Source organism: Callionymus lyra, chromosome 1, assembly GCF_982586985.1.
Source record: "Callionymus lyra chromosome 1, fCalLyr1.hap1.1, whole genome shotgun sequence".
In the NCBI taxonomy this organism is placed as follows: Eukaryota; Metazoa; Chordata; class Actinopteri; order Syngnathiformes; family Callionymidae; genus Callionymus; species Callionymus lyra.
Window position 1 is genome coordinate 21,976,676 of NC_141818.1, and position 24,950 is coordinate 22,001,625.

Genomic DNA, 24,950 nt, shown 5'->3' on the forward strand with positions numbered 1-24,950 from the left:
ACAGGGGTCGCTGTTTCAAATGAGTTAAAGCGGTTTCCTGAAGCTTCCGCCAACATAACAACAAGCTTCATCACGCTAGTGTTGCGTTTGTACGTCCTTGTTTTAGCTCATTAAACATCACAAACTCGAACAAAGTCAATCGCTTGCTTTCTTATTCTGCTTATAATGGGAAGAAGCAGAAGTAGAAGTCCTCCAAGACGTGGTGAGTAAATAAACATTAGCTAATTGTAGCTTAGCCAAGATGCTAATGGGTTAGATAAATAATGTACAGATAGTTTATCTGTTCTATTCTAATGTACAGATAGTTTAGATGAATCGTGGTTAGTAATATTTATATGAATCATCTTAAGGGTGTTACGCTTCAATGTATCACAAGTCGTAAATGTTAAACTTTGTATAAAGAAAAAATGTATATTCGATTAAATCGTTGTTTGAAAGGTTAAGATGGGATCAATACAAGTATTCATTTGTTAATGTTTTTCAAGTTTGGAGTTTCCTAAGTGCGGTGCTGAGTGTTTTCTTGAGAAAGTAGCATAAAAGGAATTGAATAAAAGGTCGATGGACGTCATTTATGGTTATTCATTCCAGTATATTAATTTTGATAATTTTGTTTTTAAGTAGATATGTTGTAGAATATAGAAACCTAATATAGTACATTAGCCACCTGAAATGTTTAGTCCTCGGACAACTTGACTTACTTTGTCTATGTTTTGTCTTGTTTGTGACATTTCATGCAGAGCGAAGACGTTCCGGCTCTACCTCAAGAGATCGAGACCGTAGAAGACGAGAACGATCCCGGTCTCGAGACAGAGATCGAGAACGAGATAGAGATAGAAGGAGAAGTCGCTCTCGATCTCCTCATAGGAGACGCTCAAGGTATTGTAAACTAGCCCAAGCATGCGTATTTGATTTTTCTACCTAATGACTTGTTTAATTTTGAAAAATATTGATATTTCTGTATGCTATCAAGACAAGAAGGACAGAGTGGGTAAACCACTCACTTGCTGTGCTGTAGTATTTAATGTTCAACTAAGGTAACTTGGCTTGAACTGCTTCTATAATGACTTCGGTATCCACTGAAGTAGCCATTTTTTTAAGTTGTTAACTGTTGCGAAACATTTTATTAACAGTTGTTTTATCATAGCTTATTTGAAAAGATAACCTGTGATAAATTCGAGTTTTCCTTTTGCATGTATAAATAACGATTGTTTATATTTTACCAAATTGGTATTTTTATTTTACATACAGTGTTTGATTCTTTTTTTTTTATGGCAGGTCTCCTCCCCGGCGCCACCGTTCTTCCTCTCACTCACCTGGTAGGCATAAAGACAGACGTGATGATGACCGCAAGGACGGAAAAGACAAGTCAGCTAAACCCATTCAGATATCAGGTAGAATTGACTTAATCTCATCACCTTTCTTTCTGTCTTTTAAAAGCCTTCCCTTGATTGATCAATAAGGATTTGCATTTACTTGCAGCTGAAGACATGGAAGGAAAAACAGAAGAAGAAATAGAGATGATGAAGCTGATGGGATTTGGATCATTCAACTCATCCAAGGTAAAAAACAGGATGTGGAGTGCTAAGCTGCCACAAGGAGGAGCAGTTCACTCTAATGGTGAAATTAAATAGGATGTCAAAATAAAGACAAAAATATCTAAGATGACAAGTACGCTTCTGGAATTGAATTGTGTAAGGTTGTGTTATGTGATTGTACAGTATATTTGATTCTTTTTCCTAAGTTGGGTAATGAAGAAGACCCCTTTAGATTTTCTTTCCTGGTCAAGAGATGCATCTTTACCACTAAAGCTATCAATTAACTATATTTGAAGATATGACCAGAAGGATCATAATATGTTATGGTTTGCATATTGAATGATGTGAGTTTTATGTGCTTAATTTAGGCAGACAACATATTTTGAAGTAAAGCGCCACTTCCATTAGATTAAAGCCTACAGAAAACGATAAAAGTATTCAAAGCATGAATGATTGATACTTCATTGGTTTGAAAATACAAACATAGTATGGGTTATGTTTTGCCACAGCACACCAAATCAACATAAAATGTGATTATTGTGTATACAGTCGGAGAGCACTCGTCACACAAATATTACTCTCTATGGTTTTTTGTTAAATGTATCTACCAAAATATAGATGGAAAATAACTTGGGAGAAACATTGGAAATATTTATTTTATATTTCAAGATTATTATCAACAATATGTTGGTGACCATAGCGCAACAAATGTATTTGTTTAGGATTGGATTACATGCATTAGAACCTTTTTAAGGGAAAACGATTAATATTGAACAAGAAATGTATGTAATGATTCAAAAATGTGACAGAGCCTAGGAAAAATGTGAACTACATTCTTACAAGCTATTAAACTAAAGTACTGTGAGAAGGGCCCAAGGGTTTTCCTGGTATATTTCTTGAATTCTATTTTAAATTGCATTGTACAATATTATTTATAATAATTTGAACTAAATTCATTCATTGGAACCAGGCTAGTTAGCATGCTTTTTTGCATCCTGAAAAAAAAAAGGTGTATTTAAGCTGTAACTTGTAATTGTTCTTCTTCTTTTTTTCTACAGGGGAAGAAAAAGGATGGATCTGTAAATGCACATGCGATCAACGTGAGCATGAAGAGAAAATACAGGTAAGATTAGAAAAATCAAAGGTAGTTTGTAGAATGATTGAACAGTCATGTAAATTCCTTTAAATTTATGTTTCTGTGAGGTTATCCTGGGTCACAGCTAAGTTAGCTGTGGCGAAACTTCACATCCCTGACACGAAATCACTCTGGACATAACCAGTGTTGTTGTAGCCAATCACCTTTGCAGGTGTTTCTATGCGGGGCTCTTGCTCTCCCATTGGTGCTCGATGATGTAATCTGCAAGTGTTGCGAGGGTAACAGTGATGTAATGTTTTATGTGTTATTTTTCAGGCAGTATATGAACAGGAAAGGAGGATTTAACAGACCACTCGACTTCATCGCATAAGATGTTCTCGTCTTCTACTTGTTGATTGGTTGTTCATCGACGTGTTAAAGATGTCCATTTTATTTGAATTTTCAATTTTGTACATGTGTGTGATATTAAAGTGACTTCACCCTGTTTGTTGTTTTTCCAAATACTCTTTCTTTCAAAAGCATGTCAAATTTAATTATGGATATTTATATTGGTTATAAGCCTGAGCGAGTGTTGGGAATGGCTGTCAGTCAATGGTGCCTTTAGGATGGAGAATATATGAGGAATAGATGCAGTACACACTGGTAGTCTACTTATTTTGTTCCTTGAATTGAGGAGGAAGAAATGGAAGGTTTACAAGAACTACAGTATATTTAAAATATTCAGTTAGGCATGTTTCTTGATCTCCAAGCCATGTTTAATTGTATTACAGTGCGAATGACATAGTGGCGCACAAACCGTGTGACCAAGTCACTGCATGATTTTCCGTACATCATGTCTCAAAATCAAGAACTGTGAATACTTATTAGTACTTAATTATGAAACCTGGCGAGATTCGAAACACACTCTTAGTTTGTAATACTTGGCACGCATTTACTGCAGAACATAATGCATTATTATTGCATGGAAACATATATATGCAAAACTAATCTTGCATTTTTCGTAGGGATCTACGGTGCGCCTGCGCAGTACACCGCCCTGTGATAGGTTAAAATATGGCCAGTCATATGCCAGCATGTGATTCTGACCAATCGTTGACAGAAGACGAACGAAAACACGCCAACTACGGCCAATCACAGACGTACAGCGAAACAGCATGGCCTTTTAGCTCGAGCGGGCGTTGTCGCTGTAACTCGTGGAATTGCGCAGCCAATCCCTGTCGAGGTGGCCATAACGCAACCAATCGGCATTCACGAATCAGAAGCTTCGCTACAGCGTTCATTGTGGCCAATACAAGTTTGAGCCAAAATGGCTGAACAGAGGAGGGTGTTGCAACCATAGGGAGGGGGGGGCTGATTGATTGACAGTTGTGGCAACCAATAGAAATATTCGATAATATGCCCAGAATCCAATCGCAGGTGAGCACACGGGGGCTTTGTGGAGAAGTACAGTAGTAGCTGTCGTCCAGATCAACAAGCCAGTATTTTGGAGGCAGATTGATAAACACTCGCTGGTCCTCAGCTGATGTCAGTTGCTATCTTTCCGCCACAGAATCACGCGTGACCAGCGACAAACCAGCACAACACTGTCTAGCCACGTAAAGGTTAGATAACATCGGCGTTTCAACTTTTTTAGGCAATTCGTTTTTTCAATGAACTTCGCTTATTTTTCATCTTAATTTTGTATCTTTTATGATGACATTATAAAGCCGAGACCTCTGCAGCTTCCAACACATACCAAAGCTATTTTTTCTCCTTTGCCTGGAAGGACTTATAAACAATCGAGGTTTTTAACGTCAAGCATTCTCTGATTCATTTTTGTCAACAAACACGTTTTTTTCCCGGAAGATTAACACGAATATCAACGATATTTCTACACTCATTTTTGTATTTTAAAAGCTGAGGTGTTCGGATCAGTCTGAGCTTCCCAGCTAACGACATCCTTACCTGTACCAGTACAAACTGCAAGTGAACTGTACGGCTCTGACCAGACCCGAGAACCATCGTTGGATTGTTTTTCCAGCTTTTATTTCATTTATAACATGGCAGCTATCGGAATGGTTCAGATGCTGATCGAAGCAGCTGAGTTCCTTGATCGACGGGAAAGAGGTAAACTGTCTTAACTTAACGTTTGTTTAGTACATTTAAGCAATTGCACGTTTATTATTTTATCTTAATTTGCATGTGCATTTGTCATTGGACCTTAATATTTCTGTACAATAACATGTTAGGTCGATGTTAATATTTAAATGTGGATTTTATGCATGAAAACAAACTATGCATTTGTGCGTATGTAACATGCATGTGCAATATTAATGTTAATAGAAATAAGATTATAATGTTTTTTCTCCTTGGTTAATGGACAGTGCAGGAAGACGTTGTTTTCATGGTGGCCCCTCCTTTTCTGCTGTTGTGGTTTTCGAGGGGAGTTTATTTCAGTTCAAGATGACATCATTGTCCAAATGAATGGGGGGAATACTGTTAAATGGCCCTGCATGTCGAACCGGGATTGCTTGTGTGCATGTCATGTAAAAGCTGCATAGCCTATTTTCTGTTTCTCTTTTTCAATTATTGTGTAAACTGGTCGAGATTGTGGTTCCATTTTGCATTGTACATGTGATCACTGTGTTGTTGTTTTCTCGCCTGCAGCAGCCGAACATGGCTATGCCTCCATGCCACCCTTCATCAGCAGTCAAGAGAGGGAAAGCTTGAAAAGGAAAAGCAAAAGCAAGAAAAACATAAGTACCAGGTAACTCTTGATGTATTACAGCAGATAAATTATTTGATATGCAATCAGCCGCCCACCTGGTTAATACTCTACTAATGATATATCAACATTTTATTTTTCCTCACTGTTGTTCGACAAACATCCATTTCGTTTTTGAGTCTTTGCATGGTTTTATTGTGCAAACACATTATTTAGCTATGTTGATGTTTACCAGTAAGCTCAATTTAAAGATGTCGTTAAACTGGATTTTCATGGTGCTCTGGTTCCCCTTCATTGTTGAACAAGTTAGAGAAAAATAGAATTTGTCTCAATGTCTACCCTTCGGTTATCTGTAGTCTTGTTACATTGTTCATAAACATAACTATTTTCATGATGTTGAGCAGTCAAAATTGAATTATATGTATACAATATGTAGCCCCACAATGTGTATTGTGTAAAATAGAGTCTTATTGGGATCATTAAACAAATTATGTTATATTTTTAAACATAAACATTATATAAAACATATATGATCTGCCAAAATATTATCCAACTTTAAACCTAAACCCTATTATTAGTCAGTTTTCCTAGAGAAGATTAATTTATCTTTACCACCCGATAGTGGACAAGATTCTCTAAATTTGAGATTTAATATACACTTTAAAAAAAAAGAAGTTTTTCTTTATTTTTGAATAGGATACTTACATAATTATGAAAAAATACAAAGTTTTACATTCTGGTCAATTTAACCCAATTTGCTAAGTTAGCAAGTAAACTATTTATCTAAAATTTCCTTCACTTATACATTATGATTTTTTTATTCAAAACACAAGTTTTATGAGCTGTTAAAGGTGAGCGTAATGGACACTTTCTTAAAAATATTTAAGTGATGTCATCTTCTGTCTTTGTCTTCTGTCAAACCTTTCACTAAAATAAAATTGGTATAGTATCAGTGACATATTTATTGTAGTGAAACAAATTAAAATGTTAAAGTTCTAATTATTAATTAATATGTTAAAAGGGGTAACTGCATTAAAAAGTAAATAAAGCTTACAATATTATGTCAGAGTGACTGAAAAAGGTGTTCCGGCATGAGTCGCTCAGCGTGTCTTCAGCGTTATCTACTTCAGTGCAGATGGTGCAGAATCATGCTGATGACCATACAATTGACATGCTTATCTCTGTGGTCTGATCCAAGATAATGTCATAACTTGTCCAGGCACATCTCCAACATCCAAGTCGGGTCATTGTCCGTCATGTGCTTGTGTTCGGAGTCACAGTAATAAAGGATTTATTGTCTACAGAGATTAAAATAGAAAGGTAATTAGTTGTGACTTACCTGTGTGCATAAGATAAAAACCACATTAGACTGCAACAACTGAAAACAAAGTCCCCTGCTTAGCAAAGCACAATTACATGTGATGAAGGTGTTGCTTAGTTCTCAAATCATATCCATTATCACTTTTGCCTTGTGCCCAAAGGATCAGGTTGTAGTACGCCTTATTATTGTAGACAGAAAAATGTCGGATCAATGGAGTGGAGCACACAAAAATCTCTATCTTGATGAGATGACTGGAGCTGTTGGAACAGATATACAATATGTGGGGCAGCTGGGTGTATTCTTTAAAGATGCCCAGTCACATGGACTGATGAATGTATACTTTAGTTCTTGCTGTTGCTCAATGTGTGTGGTGGGTGGAAGTGGGTCACACAAGGTGAGGGCTATAGACGGTGGAGTGTGTCGCTGTAGCTCACCATCATGTCACCTCATTAAAATGCCAAGTAGTGCGCTCCAGTGTGTGGCGTGTTCTCACACCTTGTAAATCCGTTATATCAAGGCCGATGTGTGTTGCATTGGTACATTCCACTCCAGTCATCTAGAAGGAGACAAGTTGAAACACAAATGTACAGTCGTCTGTAACCTTCAGCTGAGAGGAACGTACTGAACATTGAAGTGCTGAACAGATCAATAGCTATCGTCTATCGACATACTTTGTGGTGGTAAAATTATTATTTTGATTCATGTACAAATTTTAACCTTGACAAAACACACAATTCCAGGGGCTTTAGGGAAGAAAGCTCTTAACTAGTATACTTTACGTTTTCTGTTTACCATGAAGGAAAAACAATTGGCAGTTCAGACTGAATTTAAGAGGATATTTTTGTACGTTTGGCTGGTACAACCCAAATTCTCTAGAGTCTAGATGAAGTAGACCCATCCAATTATTTGCATTTGTATTCTGACTGTCTTGATGGCATCTGTATTTTGACTTTTTTTTACAAAAATGTTTGCCTGGTTACATCATTCGAATATAACGCATCCTTTTGCCCCTATTCAGTGTAACATTGACCTAATTACAAATCAATAAAAATCTTGTAAATTTCATGGAAATATTTAAAGAATAGGTTTTCTCCTCTGCAATCTAAAACTATATATGGTTTGAAATGTAATATGTTTTGGGCATGTTTTGGTCATACATGACTCGACAGAGAGCATAAAGAGGTAAAGTTGAAAAACCCTTGCTCTTCACAACAAATATGGATGATGTAAAGGAAATGTGGTTTCAAATATGACCTAAACACATTAATTGCCCTTCAAGTGTGGCAAAAAAAAACTGTTGAGATTGAGTGTATTTTTAGGTTGTTCCTTGTATCAGTCATGACGCAGGAGTGGAGTGTATGTTGATAACTGCAGACCGCAGAGGGTATATGAGGTGAAGTATAGCCACATACATTCAGGCATGAAAATAGCCCTAGCAGAACTTACCCTGCATAACCCTGGGCTCATCCATTATATTGCATACATTTCATTCAATTAATTGATCCTCTATTTAACAGGGTGAAACCAAAGTGTTAAAGTTATTTATGATACTGCAACGACTGCAGACAAATCAACGTGAACATTGGACACTGCAGTACCAGGTCAGAGTATAATGAGTTTTTATCAAGCGGTCCAGGTAGGTTTAAATAATTGGTTTTCCTTGCACTGATTCGCCACTTTGTTTAGGGGGCTGGGATGATGACTTTGACGACGGTTATGTAAAAAAATGCTAATTTATCCCTTGGATGATTTTATTTGTTATTTTCACCTGCTAACAACGAAGACTGCTTTAACAACTCCATACTGTTGGCTCACTCCTGTCCAAACAGTAGGAAGACTAATCTCCCTGGACCACCCAGTGACAAGTTATCTCAACAAAAATGAATAAATGTATTGTAGTCATAAAATTTTACTGGTACAACCAAAAGACTTAAACCAAGCCTTAACCTTGGACTTCAATGAGTTGAGTCTTGTGACGTAATTGTAACTTGGCAAACATTGACTTGATCTAATCTCTTGTGAATAATGTTGGTATTCAATAGTAAACCAATTTCTTTTTGGATGCATCATACATTACCACTCTACACAGACCTTAACAGTAGGTAAGCATTAATTTAGTTTACTTAGGAGGGCTTCTATTTGTAGCCACAGCTGGACTACAAATGCATAAATTCAGCTCAGCCCAGTGCAAGCAAGGTAGGAAGTGTAGAACAGGAACAAAAAAGGAACCTTGCATACAAATGCTTGACTTTTATTATTTATTTTAGGTTTTTTCAAGCTTCGATCCACTGGCCAGTTGACCCAATGCTACATGGATTTAGTGTGAAATTACCTTCAGAGTTGCTCTCACTTTGTAAAAGTATTTATCGTGGTACAGACAGTAACAGCCACCTGATCCTTACAGAACCAACATGATAAAGATCTTTTTACCTTGGCTTACGCTTGCAAATATATCGCCACTCGAGATACCACTGCTCACTCTATCAGACTGCTCTCTTGAAGACAATGTATTGTAAATAATAAGAAGTTGGCACTAATCTTGTGAACAAGTTAGAAGCAAACTGGTTGAAAAAGAAGGACCTGGGCCACATTAATTGGTTAAGAAAATACATATTATCTTTTGTTAAGTCCTTTTAAACAAAATAAAGCTGAATTAAAAATACAAATATTAAATTAAATGCGCCACAACCCTGTGATTGATTTGATTAAATATTTGACTTATAAGTCAAGTGGGGGACACTTAATGGACACTAAAACTGTTTAGGTCATTCAAGTTAATCGGGGTCTGTTGCATGTTTGTGCTGGAGCTGCATGTGTGTAGAGTGCCTGTGGATATATATGGTCAAGTGCAGGGTTATGTTAGGACTCTGCCTTGTGTGCGCTCATGAGTGTGTTATCACTACTATTTATGGCAACTGTACAGTTCTTCCTCTTCATCCTCGATTTGTCAAAGGAATCATCCAGTTTGTCAGAAAATCCAGATGAAGGTATTTTGCCACTAGATCCAATTATTTATTGGAAAGGTTGGGTTTTCCAAGTCATTTTACCAAGCTATCGCAACCGCTTTTTTTTAGTATGGCATAGATGTGCAGTGGGGGAGGGAAGTGTGTTAACGTGCAAGTGTATAGTAGTGAAACTCCCCTCCCCCTTCCTCTCCCTGCCTTCCTATGCATTTCTCACCCTCCTCACCTCCTCCACCTCACAGTTTGCTCCCAATCCTGACATGCAGTGGAAAGCACCAAGTCCTCCATTTCATACATGGAGCGTCCTCCCCCACCTTCCATAGAGCTACACTACATGCAGCTGCAGTGCACTATGGGAGCTATAAGCTGCTTTGACACTGACAGAGGTGATCGGGGTATTATTGGATGTGTTGTGTGCAAAAAAAGCAAACAAACGTGTCATGTTGGTCATGTGCAACCCCTGAAAAGGCTTTTGTTATTAGGACGGATGTCAATCAACCATATAAGCCAGAAAACCCTTTAGATCTATAGAATAAATATATTATTATTTTAAACTTTGCTTAGAATTCCCATAAGTCTGGTGTTTTAATGTGCAAGAATTTTACCCAATTGTTGACAATATTTACCTTTAATGTATCACTGACTTTAACATGAAACCGATTGGAAACTACATTATGGTTTGTTGTTTTTTTTAAATCGGCCAATACTTGTTCTAGTAGCAACAAGGCAATAGGTTAGAAAATAACATTTGAATCATTTCACTTTCCACTTATGATTAAAAAAATGTGTTTCCTATTCTATACCACAATATTGCATCGCATTTAGAGACACTACATGAAGGGGTATCGGCAAAGACTTCCACAGCACCTACCAAGCGAATAGTTGAATAGCACTTTTATATACTCGCATTAATATTAAGTGATAAGGATGGTACTTTGATAATTGTAATTATCTTCTGGTCACATAATTGAATGAGAACAGGAGCATGATCTAAGGCTGCATTGCCTGAACCTCCCTTCCAAAATGTTCTTTCTTACTTCACTCTTATTTCTATGCACTCTGCAAAATGAAGCTGTGTGGAATGTCACTTTGAAATTATGCACATTCAGCATCTAATATTGTAGCAGAAACGTCTATTGCAACATTTATTAGTCACTGTGATGTATAGTTACTCTGCCACCGGTGCCTGCAGCTTGACTGGAGATCTAATGTATCTTTGCGAGCCAACCTCAGCGTCATTCCACCATGCTCCCAGTGACATCATTCATCAGACCAACGAGTTTTATCGATGCTACATTGGTGTAGGAGTGTTCAGGCCTGTGCAGAAGGGCTCAGTGAGCCCAAATAGTCCAGCCCAAATAAATACCTATCCTGCTGCCAGTGTTATGTCACCAGTGGCTGTCTGCCCCGGACGAGAATGCTCACTGGCTGGAATGGGGGCATGTTGGATAGAGAATACCCAAAGATGATATCCCCAGTGCTCCTCACACAAACACACACACACTCAAACACACGCACATGCAGGCCAGACACCGATCACTGTGACACTGCGCCACACAAGAAAATCGGTTTCACATCAAAGCCCTCTCTGTGCGGCAGAGTAGAGAGTCTCCTCAGAGAGTGCAGCTGAGGATAGCCTTTAACTCAAGGTGTGTGTGTGCATGTGTGAACAAGCGCATGTGTGAGTGTTTTCCCTGTAGCAAGACGACGGTGGTTGCCAATTTCTAGCTAAAGCAGCACATGCTTTTTTTAGGACCAAGGAAAGGAGGGTTAAAAGGGCACTGGGATGTCCTAGAGCTTGGGAAAGCAGAGAATAGGGTCTTCTTTCCAAGGGGTCTGCATTTGTAACGAAGAAAAAGCTGTGCCGTCATCTGTGTTTGTTTGTGTCTAAGGCTACACACCACTCTGTATTCACCCATTTGCACAAAGCTCATCCATTCTGGTTACTATGTCGCCTCTGGCCATGAATGTGTGTAGGCTTTGAAGTGATTTTTTTTTTTGTGGATATGTTGCAAGCATTAATATACAGAGTGACAACCTCTTTGTCAGGCTGCACATAAACCCCCACACAACATTTTCTCTGTCACTTCCAGAGTGCGCCAAATGGTTTGTGCACAATATGAACCACATGAAGTACATTTACTCATTCATGCTCTCTTTTGTCTCTCCACAGGTCTTCACATAATGAAATGGAAAAGATCAGGTATGTTCACACATTTACATTACATTCTGTCATTTTGATGACATTTTCTTGATGAAAAGTTTCTTGACTAAATGTGTCGCTCACACTAAAAGCAAATGAAAATGATATGCTGTCATAATGGTTTAATGTTATACTCACACTGGATGTCTTTAGACAACATAATTGACCCTTTCACATCTATCCATTCTCTAAGTAGCTTGTGGTTGTAGTCTTCATTAGCCTAAGGGGTTATGAACCTTCCATGAGTCCCAGACTTTACTGTACGCCACATCACTGCTGCTCATCCCCTCCACTGGTCTACATATTTAATACGGAAGCTTTTCGATGCACATCAGTAGTTACACAAGAACTTCTATCCATTATTTTCTACACCAGCAGTTATATGCACTGCAGTTCCACTTCAGGAGCAGAATAATCAAACCAAAAGATTATATTCCACATTACAGTATCTATATTTTGGGTGTTCAAACAATTTTTTTCAAATAAGCCTATATGGTCTTAATCTACTAATTTTAAATAAATGCATGCCAGTCTCCAAAAAATATAAAAAGAAGTTAGGATTTTAAGGGTATTTTAGTCATAGTGTAAGTAAGTAATTTGTATTTATAGATCGCTTTTCCAGACCAGGGTCACAAAGTGCTTAAACAATCAAAATAATACTCAGTAAAATATACACTTTAAAGGTCAAGATAACACCGAGAACAACACAGGAGTTCCAGAAAATCAAGGAAAAGTATGCACAAATAAAAATGTCTGAAGATGTTTCTTGAAGGAGTCAGTACAGATCTCTTAAACAGGCTAGAAATTGGTGTCAAAATTAGAGACTCGTAAGCTATTTTAATGGAACTTATGTGTATGACAATTAAAGTTTAAATTTAAGGAAATATTAGAAGTATGTCTTGATGTTTTTTTACTCTGATCTTTTTTTTGTAGAAATTATTTTACGTCCAATCTCCTTCAGCTCTATTGTTATAAAGTGTTGTTTTTATTCAGGGTTCTTCATGGTTATTCCCATGAAACTATGACAGTTGTTGATGAAGACAAAAGATGTTTGCTCCTCAAATCTAACCATGCCTCATTTAGAGCTGACCTTGTTTGAACCTAAATGGCTGATACTGGCAGCACATATTTCACAATGCCTCCTCTAGGTTAAGAAAAAGACCCACGCACAAACCCTGCACATTATTCGCTATATTTTATGCCAAATTATTAATCTTTTAGGCACTTTAACGCCCTCTGCGGTTCCACTGTGCTTCCTCTGCTAGTTGATCCAGACGAGTGGTCTGAATAATATATGGCCCTGAGGTTTTGGGCATGGTGGGTAGCTCTCACATGTGCCACAGAATAAGTAACGCTTGGATCAGTTATGACTGTGAATAGCTCTTAACATTCATTAACAATTATCCTAATACAGAATTTCTTAGTTCTGCAAAATAAAAACACTACGCCCACAGGCTGTCCTAAACTGTTTCACCTTAAACTGCTATGACAACTATTCCCTTCACTTCGTGTATCTCTGGAGGCTTCTTCCTGCTTTGGTGAGAATTTCAAGCCTTTACTATGAGATGTCAAAGGGCAAGGGTGAAGACAGGAAAGTGATATATGAAGTCAGGAGAAGTGAAGCATGTTGACCTTGTTTTGTTTTTATATAACTATCGCAAGACTTTCAACAAAATTTTGTTGTATTACACTTATTTTTCATGGACGAAAATAGAAGAACTAAGCTGTTGTTTGCCGTAAGAAAGATGTGTGTTGAGAAGAATAGAAACATTGTAGCGTTGTGGTAACACAATCCTGCTTAATCACAGTCGATGACGTCTGTCTGATATGAGTTATTACAGCAGAACAAAAGGCTTCCACAAATAAACAAACTTTTTCATTGGTGATCTGAATGGACATAGTTGAAGTAATTGGTTTTTAGCTTGAGAAAAGTCAGATTTGCACCTGTGGAGAATCATGTTTTCCTTTCTTTTCATGTTGCCATCGGTGAAACATAAAGTAGTTTTCCATCCAAACACTAGTTCCTGCAGCCGCCCAAGTGAAAATCTAAAAATATAGACATAGAAGCCAGTCAGGGATCAGGACAAGGACTAGTTGCTGCTGGTGTGGTATGCACTCTGGACACGCAGGTATTGGGTTTCTCAGTTGTAGTTGGCCTGAGAGACGAGCTCAGCTAGCCATCGCTCCCATCAGATCAAATGGATTTTCCAATCTTCCTGCAGTGGAAGGTTAAATATCCCATTCATTTATGTGTCAAGCTATAGCTCTGCATATGTCCTCGTCACCTATTGACATACTGCACTGACGCTGCACTGAACCAGAATAACCTGTTGCAGATACGGCGGTGTGTTGCTGCCACACCCGCAGTCGCCTTCTCACGGCTGTCTGCTGCTTGTCACTGTTGTTTATCAAACATTAGCTTGCCCTGCTGATCCCATATTATGTCAGAACATTTCCCTCTTATGCAATGCCAGTCACTGTGCCCTTTGGCTGAGAAACAGGCACTCGGTGTGAAATACAGAAACCTGCTTTGTGTACTAGTACACAGACTTATTTTGAGACTTTTTAAGTGCAAAGTAGCACCGGCCTATTCAACTTCAGGTCCAAGGGCCATCTGCACTTCTAACAACCTACAGCAGACCTTTGATGAGTAGCTCATCCACATTCAGCTGCAGAAGTTCACCATTTTCAAAATAAAGAGACTGCTGTGTGCACGCCCACTGGCTCCCCTCGCACAAGTCCACAGACACGTACACCAGCAGCAAAGGCTGGAGGTCTGTGTTGTATAACGGCAAGGTCAGGTGGTCACCAGTATTCAACACAGCTCGGGCTGAAAGTTTATCTGCCAGGCATGCAGAAATGTAAAGGTTCCATTATTGATGAAAACTCCTTGAAAGAGTGAGTTATTGTCTGACCAACTTAACCTGGATGTCCAAGAATTGTATTGAGTCACAGCAAAAACAAGTACATTCAATAACCATGTCATAGCAATACCATTGTGTCATTAACCCTGTAGCATTAGTTAGGTTAGTGGCAGCCCCAAGTTTATATATGTTGTCAAACAAATAACTTATGTTGACACTACATTCAGATTGAACTTAATTTAGCCATTTAACTCAAATTAATAATAACTATAATAACAATACAGTACATGAGTTTTCTATAGCGCTTATCAAGGTACGAAAAGATGTTTTACATAAACCAAAAAGTGAAGATAACATACATACAGAATATCAATGTACACAACCTTTTCCATGTCCCATTATTTACTGAAAATGAAAAGTGTATTTCTTTTTCTATTATTCTAACACATGATCAAATAACCTAATTGACAGGGGTTAAAAACTTTTAAGGCATTTTACCAGACAAAGTTCAAGACAAAATTATGCAAATTTATTCATTTCCAAGAATATAAATCATAGAAATTAGATCAATTCCTTTTATGATTCGAACTTAGTCCATATATTGTCCATGAACCCCTTCAAACACGCTTTTGTTCCAACAGTAACAATAGTTAACCGCCACCTTCTGTTGTTTTTCTCTCTTCAGGCGGGCGAATTTAAGGCTGTGTTTAGAGCGCTTAAAACCCCTTGTTCCTCTGGGACCAGACGCCAACAGGCACACCACCCTGAGCCTGCTGATGAAGGCCACAGATCATATCAAGGTAAGTCCCATTTTCTCTAGAGTTTGCTCAAAGTTCTTTAAAGCTCACTTTTACTTTTTATGGAGATTGATATAAAGATAGTGCTTTATTTTCGTCAGTACGTTGTGCAAGGTCAGATATTATATGGTCAAACTAGCTGGATTACAGATGGTGACACCTTGCAGAATTTAAACAAGCTTCATGTTGTGTATCAGTTCCTTTCTACTAGCCGGTATCCATTGCATGTATGTCTGTATGTATGTAACTCTAATGGTTTGATCCTACATCAAAGTAAAGGTTTGCTCAGATATTCTAGATGACGTTGCATCTGTGCTAGACGTCAAAACAAACGTTTTATCAGAAGCTAGTTTTCCAATATTTTATTTTAGGGATTTTACTCGGTCGACTGAAGCTAAGTAATAATGGAAAAAACTGTACTAATGTAAATGTAAGTCTTACCTTGGGTCCACATTGCTCTTGTCATTTTCTCTAAGAGAGAAGTTAAGAAAAATGTTCTTTCCCAGACTAGACCATCATAATATTTGTTTCCGAATACTTTCCAATTAGCTGTGACATTTTAACCCCTGAGGAACAAGTGTAGTGATGCAATGGACATACAATAGATGACTTATTCTGTGATCATGTTTGAAAATGAGTTGCTCTTATTATAGCCATTATTAGTTGCAGGTTGTAGCTACAATTTAACAAAAGAAGGTCCTGAGAAATTTGTGTAACTCATTTGAATCTTGCAAAGATCAGTCAAATCTTTCCGTTTCCTAACTTGCAGCGATTGGAGGACAGTGACCGAAAAGCTCAGCACACTTTAGAGCAGCTACAACGTGAACGGCGACACCTGAGGAGGCGCCTGGAGCAGCTGGGGGTGGAGAGGACCCGCATGGACAGCACTGGCTCCATCGTGTCTTCGGACAAGTCTGACTCTGACCAAGGTTTGCTGACAAGTATGACTCGACAAGGTCATACTACTTTTCTAAGATAAACTATGAAGCAAATATAATACTACTAATCATTGAACTGATGGCACTTTCATAATTAGATACTGGTAAGACAGAATTTAAGTCACAGATCTATTAATGCTTGAACTTGGCATTTATATTTGAATCACATATATTCTTCAAATGTTTCTAGTGAAACCAGATTTGCAAGATGCTTGGAACTTGAAAAATAACTTCTAAAATGTTCTGTATTAAGTCAGTGACCCAACAGCTTCAGAAGAAATTACTTTAATAGTTAGAAAGAAAAATTTCGCTATTGCAATTTAAGTATGGAATGTATGTTTTTCTTATCATACCAGAAAGTCAAAAGATGTTTTAACATAATTGATGATGATTTATTTAACCCTACGTCCTCATTAGGTTTGTACCTTCCAGCACCTTGACACGTTTTTTTGAGTTTTCATTTCATTAGTCACAATTATGGACCCTGCTCAAACCATCTCTACAATTTTAGCAAATGCACAAAAGCAGGAATAGCAGCTAAAGTAGAAATAAAGTTTTTTTTTTTTTTTACTTATTTAGAGCTTTCTATGCACAAGTGAACATTCATAATTTCATGTTGTGTAGTTTTTATTTAAAATACATTCTCATACAATACTTTGATGAGTAGTTTACTAAAAGTCTTAATTAATATGGTTCAACAGATTCTACTTTCTGCAAGAAAAGGGGTCGTTTAAGGAGAATAGGGGAGTGAAATGTGCTTCTACTGCTGGAGTGCAGCAGATGTTTTTGTTTAACTGTCCAGGGATTTGACAATGATGCTTGTTTTCTAATGCATCTGCTGCTTCTCTGTGGTCAACAGAGGACCTGGACGTGGATGTGGAGGGGACAGACTTCTTGCTGGGTGACTTGGAGTGGAGCACCAGCAGCGTGAGTGACTCAGGGGACGAGCGTGGCAGCCTGCGCAGCAGCTTCAGCGACGAAGGCTACTCCAGCGCAAGCCTGCAGCGCCTGCAGGACACTCAGGAGATGGCCAAGCAGCTGGGCTGCAGCCTATAAGCAACATTACCGGCGGACTCGGTTGCTTTCCTGCCCCATGATTGTGTCCCAGCCTGGTCCTATGCAGACCGACTGTCCTCTTTTCACCTCACCTCCTCCAGAACAGAGGCTTTTCCTGCAGCTGGGCCTCCAATTCCATTTGGACTTCAGCACCACCACCACTACCATCACCACGTCCATCATCATTGTCATCATCATCATCAGCAGCAGCAGCAGCAGCAGCAGTAAGGGCAGTCAATCATGAGGGCACCGCCCTCTTTGCTCTGTACCAATCAGCAGAGGGGGTTCAAGATCGACTATCCGTCCAAAAGAATCACAACTTTCAGCCAGAGAATGTTACCACACAATATCCCACTGCCTCTTTGTCTATGCCTCCAGAGCCATTACTGGAACGCACTTGCAGGATCTCACACACAAGCATAACATTGGCACACACGTCTCTATCGCTCATTTATCTAAGAGACGGAGCCCCCGAGGCTGAATCAAAGGTGGGCTGCGTTTCTCCATCTAAGTAACCAGTCAGCCATCAGTGCAGCTTAATTTTGCACTGAGATGAATAACTCAACACCGTCTTTAACTCACCAAACTCCAGACACCTGCAGCAGTAATGTCCCCTGTCAGCTCCACAACACTGTGGAAGGAGATCAAATGTGTCAGATGGCAATATGACCCCCGTACTGACCAACCTTGGTTGGACATACTATAAACTACTTTCTATCCGTACTTGCCACAGAAAAGCTAAACAAAGGGTGTGCAGCATGAGATTGTGAAGTGGCTGAGGTTTGGGGAGGGTTTTTTTTGGGGGGTAGGTTTCGACTTTTCTGCCTTTTTCTCACACTCTCTCTGATGACTGTGGCGGTTAACATTTAATGTGTGGCTAAATCTGCCGACCCCGAGGGTCTCCACCGCCAGCCACTCGGCCCAAAGCTGCTAGACTTTGGCAGAAGTTGGTGCACGATTGTACTCTTGTGTCACCACCGCGTTCAGCTGAGTGGAACACGATGGTGACATCCATCTACCGTCCACAGCACATTCCACGAGCCCGGTTTAACTTGTTATTAATCAACAGAGAGATACGTTTGAGTAAGCAGAATGTCGACTCTTCTGCCTCAACACAAACAAAAAAAGCCTCAGTCCTTATCAGCGATCACCGAACCGACACCAAAATTTATTTCCTTTTGCCTTGCCTTCATAGATATACAGTATATTATTTCCTCAGATGTTCACCTTGTAATGTAAATAGTTTTACAGAAAGATCTCTATGTCTATCAAAGTATTTATTAGATCTACTAAATATATAGATGAATATAAATATATATTTAATTAGTCATAGCTTTCGTTCTTCTTGTGAATTTTCTTCAGTTTTACACGTGTAGTTTGTTTGCACAGCCTAGTAAATCCATAGAATATCTACAGTTGTCTCTCGTGCCTCAAGGCTTTGTGTCTGTTTGGGATTCAGCACGGTGCTCATAGAAAATATTTTCCCTTTTTTCGTGCGTGGTCGATGGTTCTTTCTTTCAGGGTGGTTGATACCAGTTGGCCCTTTTTGTCTCCCATAATAAATATTAGGATTATTTAAAAAATAAAACATTAAAAAAATAATAATAAAAGAAGAGATGCTGGTGGCCAACATGGTGGTGTGTGTCGCACATCAAATCCCATCCCATGAGAGCAGGAGTCCTTGGTTTAGTTGGGGAAGGCAGGAGGTGGATTGTGACTTATTTTGAATGTAGATGTCCTCCACCCTGCAGTGCCAAGCTCACCTAAACATTTTGGAAACTCACTGCTAGCATGACGTTAAACCCCCCTGTCCATCCCTTCCAAAAAATGTGTAAAAAAAAAAAGAGAAAACAATACTTGAAAAAACAATCGTAAAAATATGATTATTAATCTTTTGAGTGTGGAATGCTGCTCTTTTGTCCAATAATAGCGGGGAAATGTGTAGTCACAATTTTAAAGTGTAAAGTGAAATGAGGATGAGTGGTTGGCGTGTTCACTGAGGCACCATCTGTGGAAGTGTGCATGTGTGTACAGAATGAGTTTGTGGGTTTGTGTGTTCGGGTATTTGATCATTGTCTTCAGAGAGAATTTGTTTAGGGGAGGAGGGAGTAGCTGAAATATATTTGCTTCTACTTACAATGCAGAACTTGACAAGGAGAAATGTTTGAATTCATGGGCGTTTCATTTCTCTCCCATCAGTTGACTGTCAGCCAAATATGTGTGGTGCACATGCATAGAAGTTTCTCCCAATACAGCAAAGGCATCCATGGCACTGGCTCGGCTCGTAGCGGGGTGGTTCTGAACCCAATCAGCCAGATACTGCCCCCCTATGCCCCCGCCTCCCTGGACAAACCTTGGTGCTTCAAGCGTTCGCCTCAAGAGGCCGATGTGGGATCTCAAAGAACTTTGATTAAGCTTCATTTGTTGTTTTGCACAGTTAATCGCAGAATCCAACATGGCTGAAAATGCCTTACAAACAGTGTGTTGGATCGATCACAACACAACACAAGGGTCATTCCTCTTCATTGTGACGTCTCAGGCGTGGTGCTCTCTGGCAATAGACACACACACACTGTAACACTTCATCGCTACATCCACGTGGTGGTCGCCTGCGGCCTTCTCTCTTCGGAAGGGTCACACTTGTTGAGTGAAAAGACGACTTTTTCGAGCACTTGCAGAAATCACTTCCAATGTGGGAAAACCCCTTCGTCAACGAGTTGTGGAGGGCAGCGATTTATAATGCCGGTGAATTAAAAATAAACATTTGAAACCCTTGTTTACCTACTTCGGCTTGGCATCATCTTTATTTTGGACACAATCAACATCAGATTAAGATGCTCCTGGAAAATCTGGAGCTGGTGACTTCCCTCAAGTGCATATCCTCATCTGATGAAGGGAGGTGGACCCCTCCCCCACTGGAGGTAGACAAGCTACATTTATTTATAGGTTTTAGCGACAACTCTCTCTTTATTATAATGATGTGATCTGTGCATTTTAAGAGATTTCAATAGGGTACAATGAGACTCACTACACCCTGGTCTTGATTTGATTTAGAGTAATCTGGCCCCTAAATCCTGGGTTTGTGTGATCACAGCCATCTGACTGCTTCTCAATAACCAGCAGATGAAGGCTACGGGGGATGGGCATCTTCACAAGCATCCGGCTTCCCTTCTGGAGCAGTGTGACAGTCAAGGGGGAAGGGAGCCGCAGAAGAAAGCTATTTTTCAATTCTGGGCTCTACATTTTGTTTGCTAAAGCTCCATTTATTGTGTTATTACAGCGGATGGTGGGCGGATGGTGGCTCGAGCCTGTGTTCTCCACCAACGTTGTTACGTCATTGCTACTCCTCAAATGTTCCCACTCATGGTTTTATTTGGATCAACTCGTGTATCACACTCAAAAATATTCACACTATCTCCTGGTGATGAAAATGCAGTAACAAAGTTAGGTTATTTTCACACATTTACTATTGATTTCTCAGCATAGTTTAGTTTCATTTCTGCCTCCTTTCTTTCCAAATTTGCTGCATTATATTATGATATTAAACTGTTTTTAACGGTTTGAATGAGGGCCACTGCTAACTGTCAACTTAGCGATAAGATTTCAATCGCTGCATTGAATCATAAATACAACAAACATCAGTAAGAGACAAATAGCTAGTGACCTTTAGTGAAATACCCATTAGTTTTGTTTTTTTAATTTGATTTTAATGTATATTTTATTCCACAAATAATCTTTTTTCACATTTTCCCTTGAAATGTTTAGTTAAGGTAAGGTAAGGTAAAACTTTTTTGATCCCTCAGGAGGTCTCCTTCAGGAAAGGGTTAGGGTTAATTGTTTTAGGGTTGTCATATTCTTTCTGAATATATTAATTATGTTGCTGTATCCTAACAAAATTCAAGTCAAATCCGTTTTAACAAATTTTTTCAGTCTAAGTATTTTGTGATACCATTAGAAAAAATCGGTAAAACATATTTTACTTTGAGATATTTATCAACTGTAAACTGACGATAATAAAATGAAAAAATATATAGATTTAAATCACCCTTTTTTATTTGATGTTACATTCATGTTTTTCGCTTGGATTTCTACTGTCTATCTTTGATATACTGTTTCTTTCTTTTTATACCTTGCATGTCGATATTGTTTTTCTATATGACAACCGTTATTTTTATGAACTCCAAAGTCCCATTTTACCTTCACTCTGACTCACCATCAGTAGTAAAAGTTTCCTAAGCACGAAATTAAGTTGAACCCTGAAATAAATACACATTGTGTCATTATTATAACTGTCTTAGTTGCTTATTAACAGCTTTCAAATAACTAGACTAAGTTAGGGTTTTATTGGACACATTTTAATGAGAAGAATCATTCAGGGAAGAGAACTACTTCTCTAACACTATTCTGGTGTTTGCTATTGTTTATCCTTTCCTTAAACACGTTGTTTAGTTAATGATGCTCAAATGCTAACATTGCTATAACGCTAATACTGTCCTATCTAAAGCTAAGGTAGCTCAGGTGTGATTGAAAATATGTGACAGAATTTAATGACTATTAGTTTTGGTTACTTTAGTCACTTGTTATTATTATTCTTGCTGTTAATAAAACAGTAATAAGCCCAGCTGAGTGTGGTGACATTACCTGTGTGCAGAGACTTTAGTGACACACTTGTGTAAGTATTGTGAGGGTGTGTGTCTGTTTGCACATACGTGCAAAGGCCAGAGGCCCACTGACCCATAGCTGTGGGTTTAAAATCAGCTCAGACTGTCAGTTTAAGGTTTATTTTTGGCCTCTGAACCTGCCCACAATCATCTAAACGCACACATTAAGCCCATGTGCACACATTCAGACATGAACCAAGACACACAAACAGTCTTATCAATCAGACCCACCCACAACACACTTTTACAATTCCACCAAGCATGCAGCATGACTGCCGTGGTAACGCACAACAATAACACAACCAGTGTTACGACCCTTGCAGGGGACACAGTGACCCTCGCCCTTTAAACACACTCTTTTTACTCGAACACGTGACGCAGCCTAGTGTTTCCTATGCAGGGCAGTGTACAACACTTGTCACCTTTCAACAGCTCTTGTGGATATAACAGAAACATGCTGCTCTCAAAAACGTGTAGTTACATTTTAGTTAGTTTATGATCTGCTGTAAACATCATTACTTGTTATTTAATCCGTTTTTTTTTTATCATTGAATGACAACTGACATATTCAAATGTTGCTAGAATTGTTGTGTCAGATGGATGACGTTCAAGTGCTCAAAGTCAAATATTTGAGAACATTGTCTTGGTTTATTTATTTCTTATAATATTGTATGATTTATCTTTTACACATGGACCATTGTAAGTAAGTAAGTAAGTAAATTATATTTGTAGAGCGCTTTTCCAGACCAGGGTCACAAAGCGCTTAAATAATCAAAACAAAACTCAACAAAATATATACTTAAAAGATCGAGATAACAACGAGAACAACACAGTATTGTAGTACATGTTTTGACTCTCCCTGTTGTCAAAAACTCTATGAATTAAAAAGAACCAAATCATCTTGGAAAAGCTCCATTTTCCCTCCAGATACTTACATGCCTAATAACCCTTTTAGACACCCTTTTTTACCATGACCTATGTCATTTTTAATAAACCACTTTAATTCAGACATAATCTATGGATTAAGTTCAAAACATCTACTTCGTCCTTTTATAATAATGTATTTGATTGATATTAATAATTACAGGTTTGATGCTTTACTGGAGATTCAGATTCTAATCGTATTTTGACATGTAACATGTTATAAGGATAACAGAATCCTTCTTAGACCTGTAAGGATTTGAATGCTGTAGTCTTTTGCATGTGATGTGCTTTTTTTGTGTATCAAGCTACACTTTATAATATATATTTTCTTCAAATATTATATTTAATATATTTCCCTGTTCTCTTTATTCAGAATGTTTGTTTTTTAAAACACAATGTAAGAGTAACTAAATGCTTACATATGTGTAGCATGTTGGACATGCAAATTGATATTTACTCAGGGCTGTGCAGCCTTTCATCAGCATGTGTACCTGCGAACAGATGGAGGAGATGGTCCATCGGGGGAACGTGTTAAAGAGTGCTCATCAGATAAGATGAGAAGATCTGAGATAGAACAATCACCAGGCTGTTGAAAGCTCTGTGTGCGTGTGTGTGTTTCGGGGGGTTTTGCACTCTCTGAAGTGTTGTTTTTCTTTCATATATAAAATTCTTGTAATGTTACGGGGACAAAACTTACTTTTAAAATGACATTATGTTTTCAATAATTCAATGTGGACCCCTGCTAAGAGTCAACTTAGCGATAAGATTTCTATTAGTGCTGCATTGAACCATAAACACAACAGACATCAATAAGAGGACAAATAGCTGGTGACCTTTAATCAAATATCATGTGACTATTTGTGTTAGCAAACTGTTATCAACGTGATAAAAATGGAGAAAGAATGATAACCTTTATTGGAGATGCTAGTTTAGAGGCTTGGATAGCATTTTATACTATAGTATGATTCATTCCACCCACTGTAGCTGTGAAGTGCTAACTATCTGTTTCATCAAGACTGCTACGTTAGCTTTGAATCCTTCTTTATAGGATTAGGATTGTGTTGGTAAAGTTTTAAGATCTTAATTCAAATCCAGAGACGACTATCACAATCTACCTCTTATATATTTGGTGCAGGATGCTAGATGATGAGTCCTGGCAACAACCTAGCAGGCATCCAGATATAAAGTTACACTAGTGGGCGTAGAAGCAGCTTTACAAATGCTTTAATAAATATGACCAATTTTTAATATTCTGAACACACACTTGACATATCTGCCAACCTTACATGCGACTGCTGCCATATTGTTTTACACTGCATTTAACACATGTGGGCTGGAAGACACTGCTCACTCATATTTTACTGTTAACAATGCAAGTGACGTGAACACCAACCACAATACAATGCTGTCATTGACATACAAATACAAAATATTTAAAAGTTAAATTGCACTGCACTTTCCTTAAATTTACGATTTATGTTTGTTTTGAGTTCCTACATTAATAACATTTCGGCCATTTCTAATAGTCACGTGCTTCAGAAACAGTGTTAGGTGGAGACCAATCAAATGCTTGAAGAGAGCAACCGATCGACCAATGACACGCTTGCACTTTTTGTTAAACCTTTTCCGATTAGTCGACCTTTCTTCATCCCGCCTCTAATCGATCCGCTTGCAAGTGTGAGGAACACAAATGCTATTAGAGGTTCGTGTATATGTATAGGATAATAATCACGCAGAGTAATTAGAGTTTTATACTCGGTCGCACTTGAAATGAGGGGGAACAAGTCGTCTTTAGCTTTTGATTCCTACCTCCATTTGAAGGTCTCTGTTGGAGTAATAGTGTCCTCTTCTGGCCCTAGTTGGTAGAACATCCAGGAGGTTGAGCTTG

At 38.4% G+C, this 24,950-nt stretch overlaps 2 protein-coding genes across 2 annotated transcripts; both read left to right on the plus strand.

Moving 5' to 3' along the window:
• Positions 1 to 37: 37 nt before the first annotated feature.
• Positions 38 to 3,115, plus strand: snrnp27 (small nuclear ribonucleoprotein 27 (U4/U6.U5)). The gene is made up of 6 exons (XM_087796943.1): positions 38 to 202; positions 738 to 876; positions 1,276 to 1,391; positions 1,480 to 1,559; positions 2,594 to 2,658; positions 2,947 to 3,115. Exons 1-6 carry the CDS (start codon positions 166 to 168, stop codon positions 2,999 to 3,001), a joined length of 492 nt encoding a protein of 163 aa, XP_087653069.1. The 5' UTR covers positions 38 to 165; the 3' UTR covers positions 3,002 to 3,115.
• A 973-nt stretch (positions 3,116 to 4,088) lies between these two features.
• Positions 4,089 to 20,262, plus strand: mxd1 (MAX dimerization protein 1). Its single transcript, XM_087796911.1, has 6 exons — positions 4,089 to 4,737; positions 5,278 to 5,377; positions 11,793 to 11,822; positions 15,372 to 15,486; positions 16,253 to 16,412; positions 17,281 to 20,262. The coding sequence occupies exons 1-6, from the start codon at positions 4,671 to 4,673 to the stop codon at positions 17,475 to 17,477; spliced, it is 669 nt and encodes a 222-aa protein (XP_087653037.1). The 5' UTR covers positions 4,089 to 4,670; the 3' UTR covers positions 17,478 to 20,262.
• Positions 20,263 to 24,950: the final 4,688 nt, after the last annotated feature.

Coding starts and splice junctions, on each gene's coding strand:
- mxd1 (XM_087796911.1), top strand. CDS start 4,671: ATGGCAGCTATCGGAATGGTTCAGATGCTGATCGAAGCAGCTGAGTTC. Junction 4,738..5,277: donor CCTTGATCGACGGGAAAGAG/GTAAACTGTCTT, acceptor TCTCGCCTGCAG/CAGCCGAACATGGCTATGCC. Junction 5,378..11,792: donor AAGAAAAACATAAGTACCAG/GTAACTCTTGAT, acceptor GTCTCTCCACAG/GTCTTCACATAATGAAATGG.
- snrnp27 (XM_087796943.1), top strand. CDS start 166: ATGGGAAGAAGCAGAAGTAGAAGTCCTCCAAGACGTG. Junction 203..737: donor TAGAAGTCCTCCAAGACGTG/GTGAGTAAATAA, acceptor CATTTCATGCAG/AGCGAAGACGTTCCGGCTCT. Junction 2,659..2,946: donor AGCATGAAGAGAAAATACAG/GTAAGATTAGAA, acceptor GTTATTTTTCAG/GCAGTATATGAACAGGAAAG.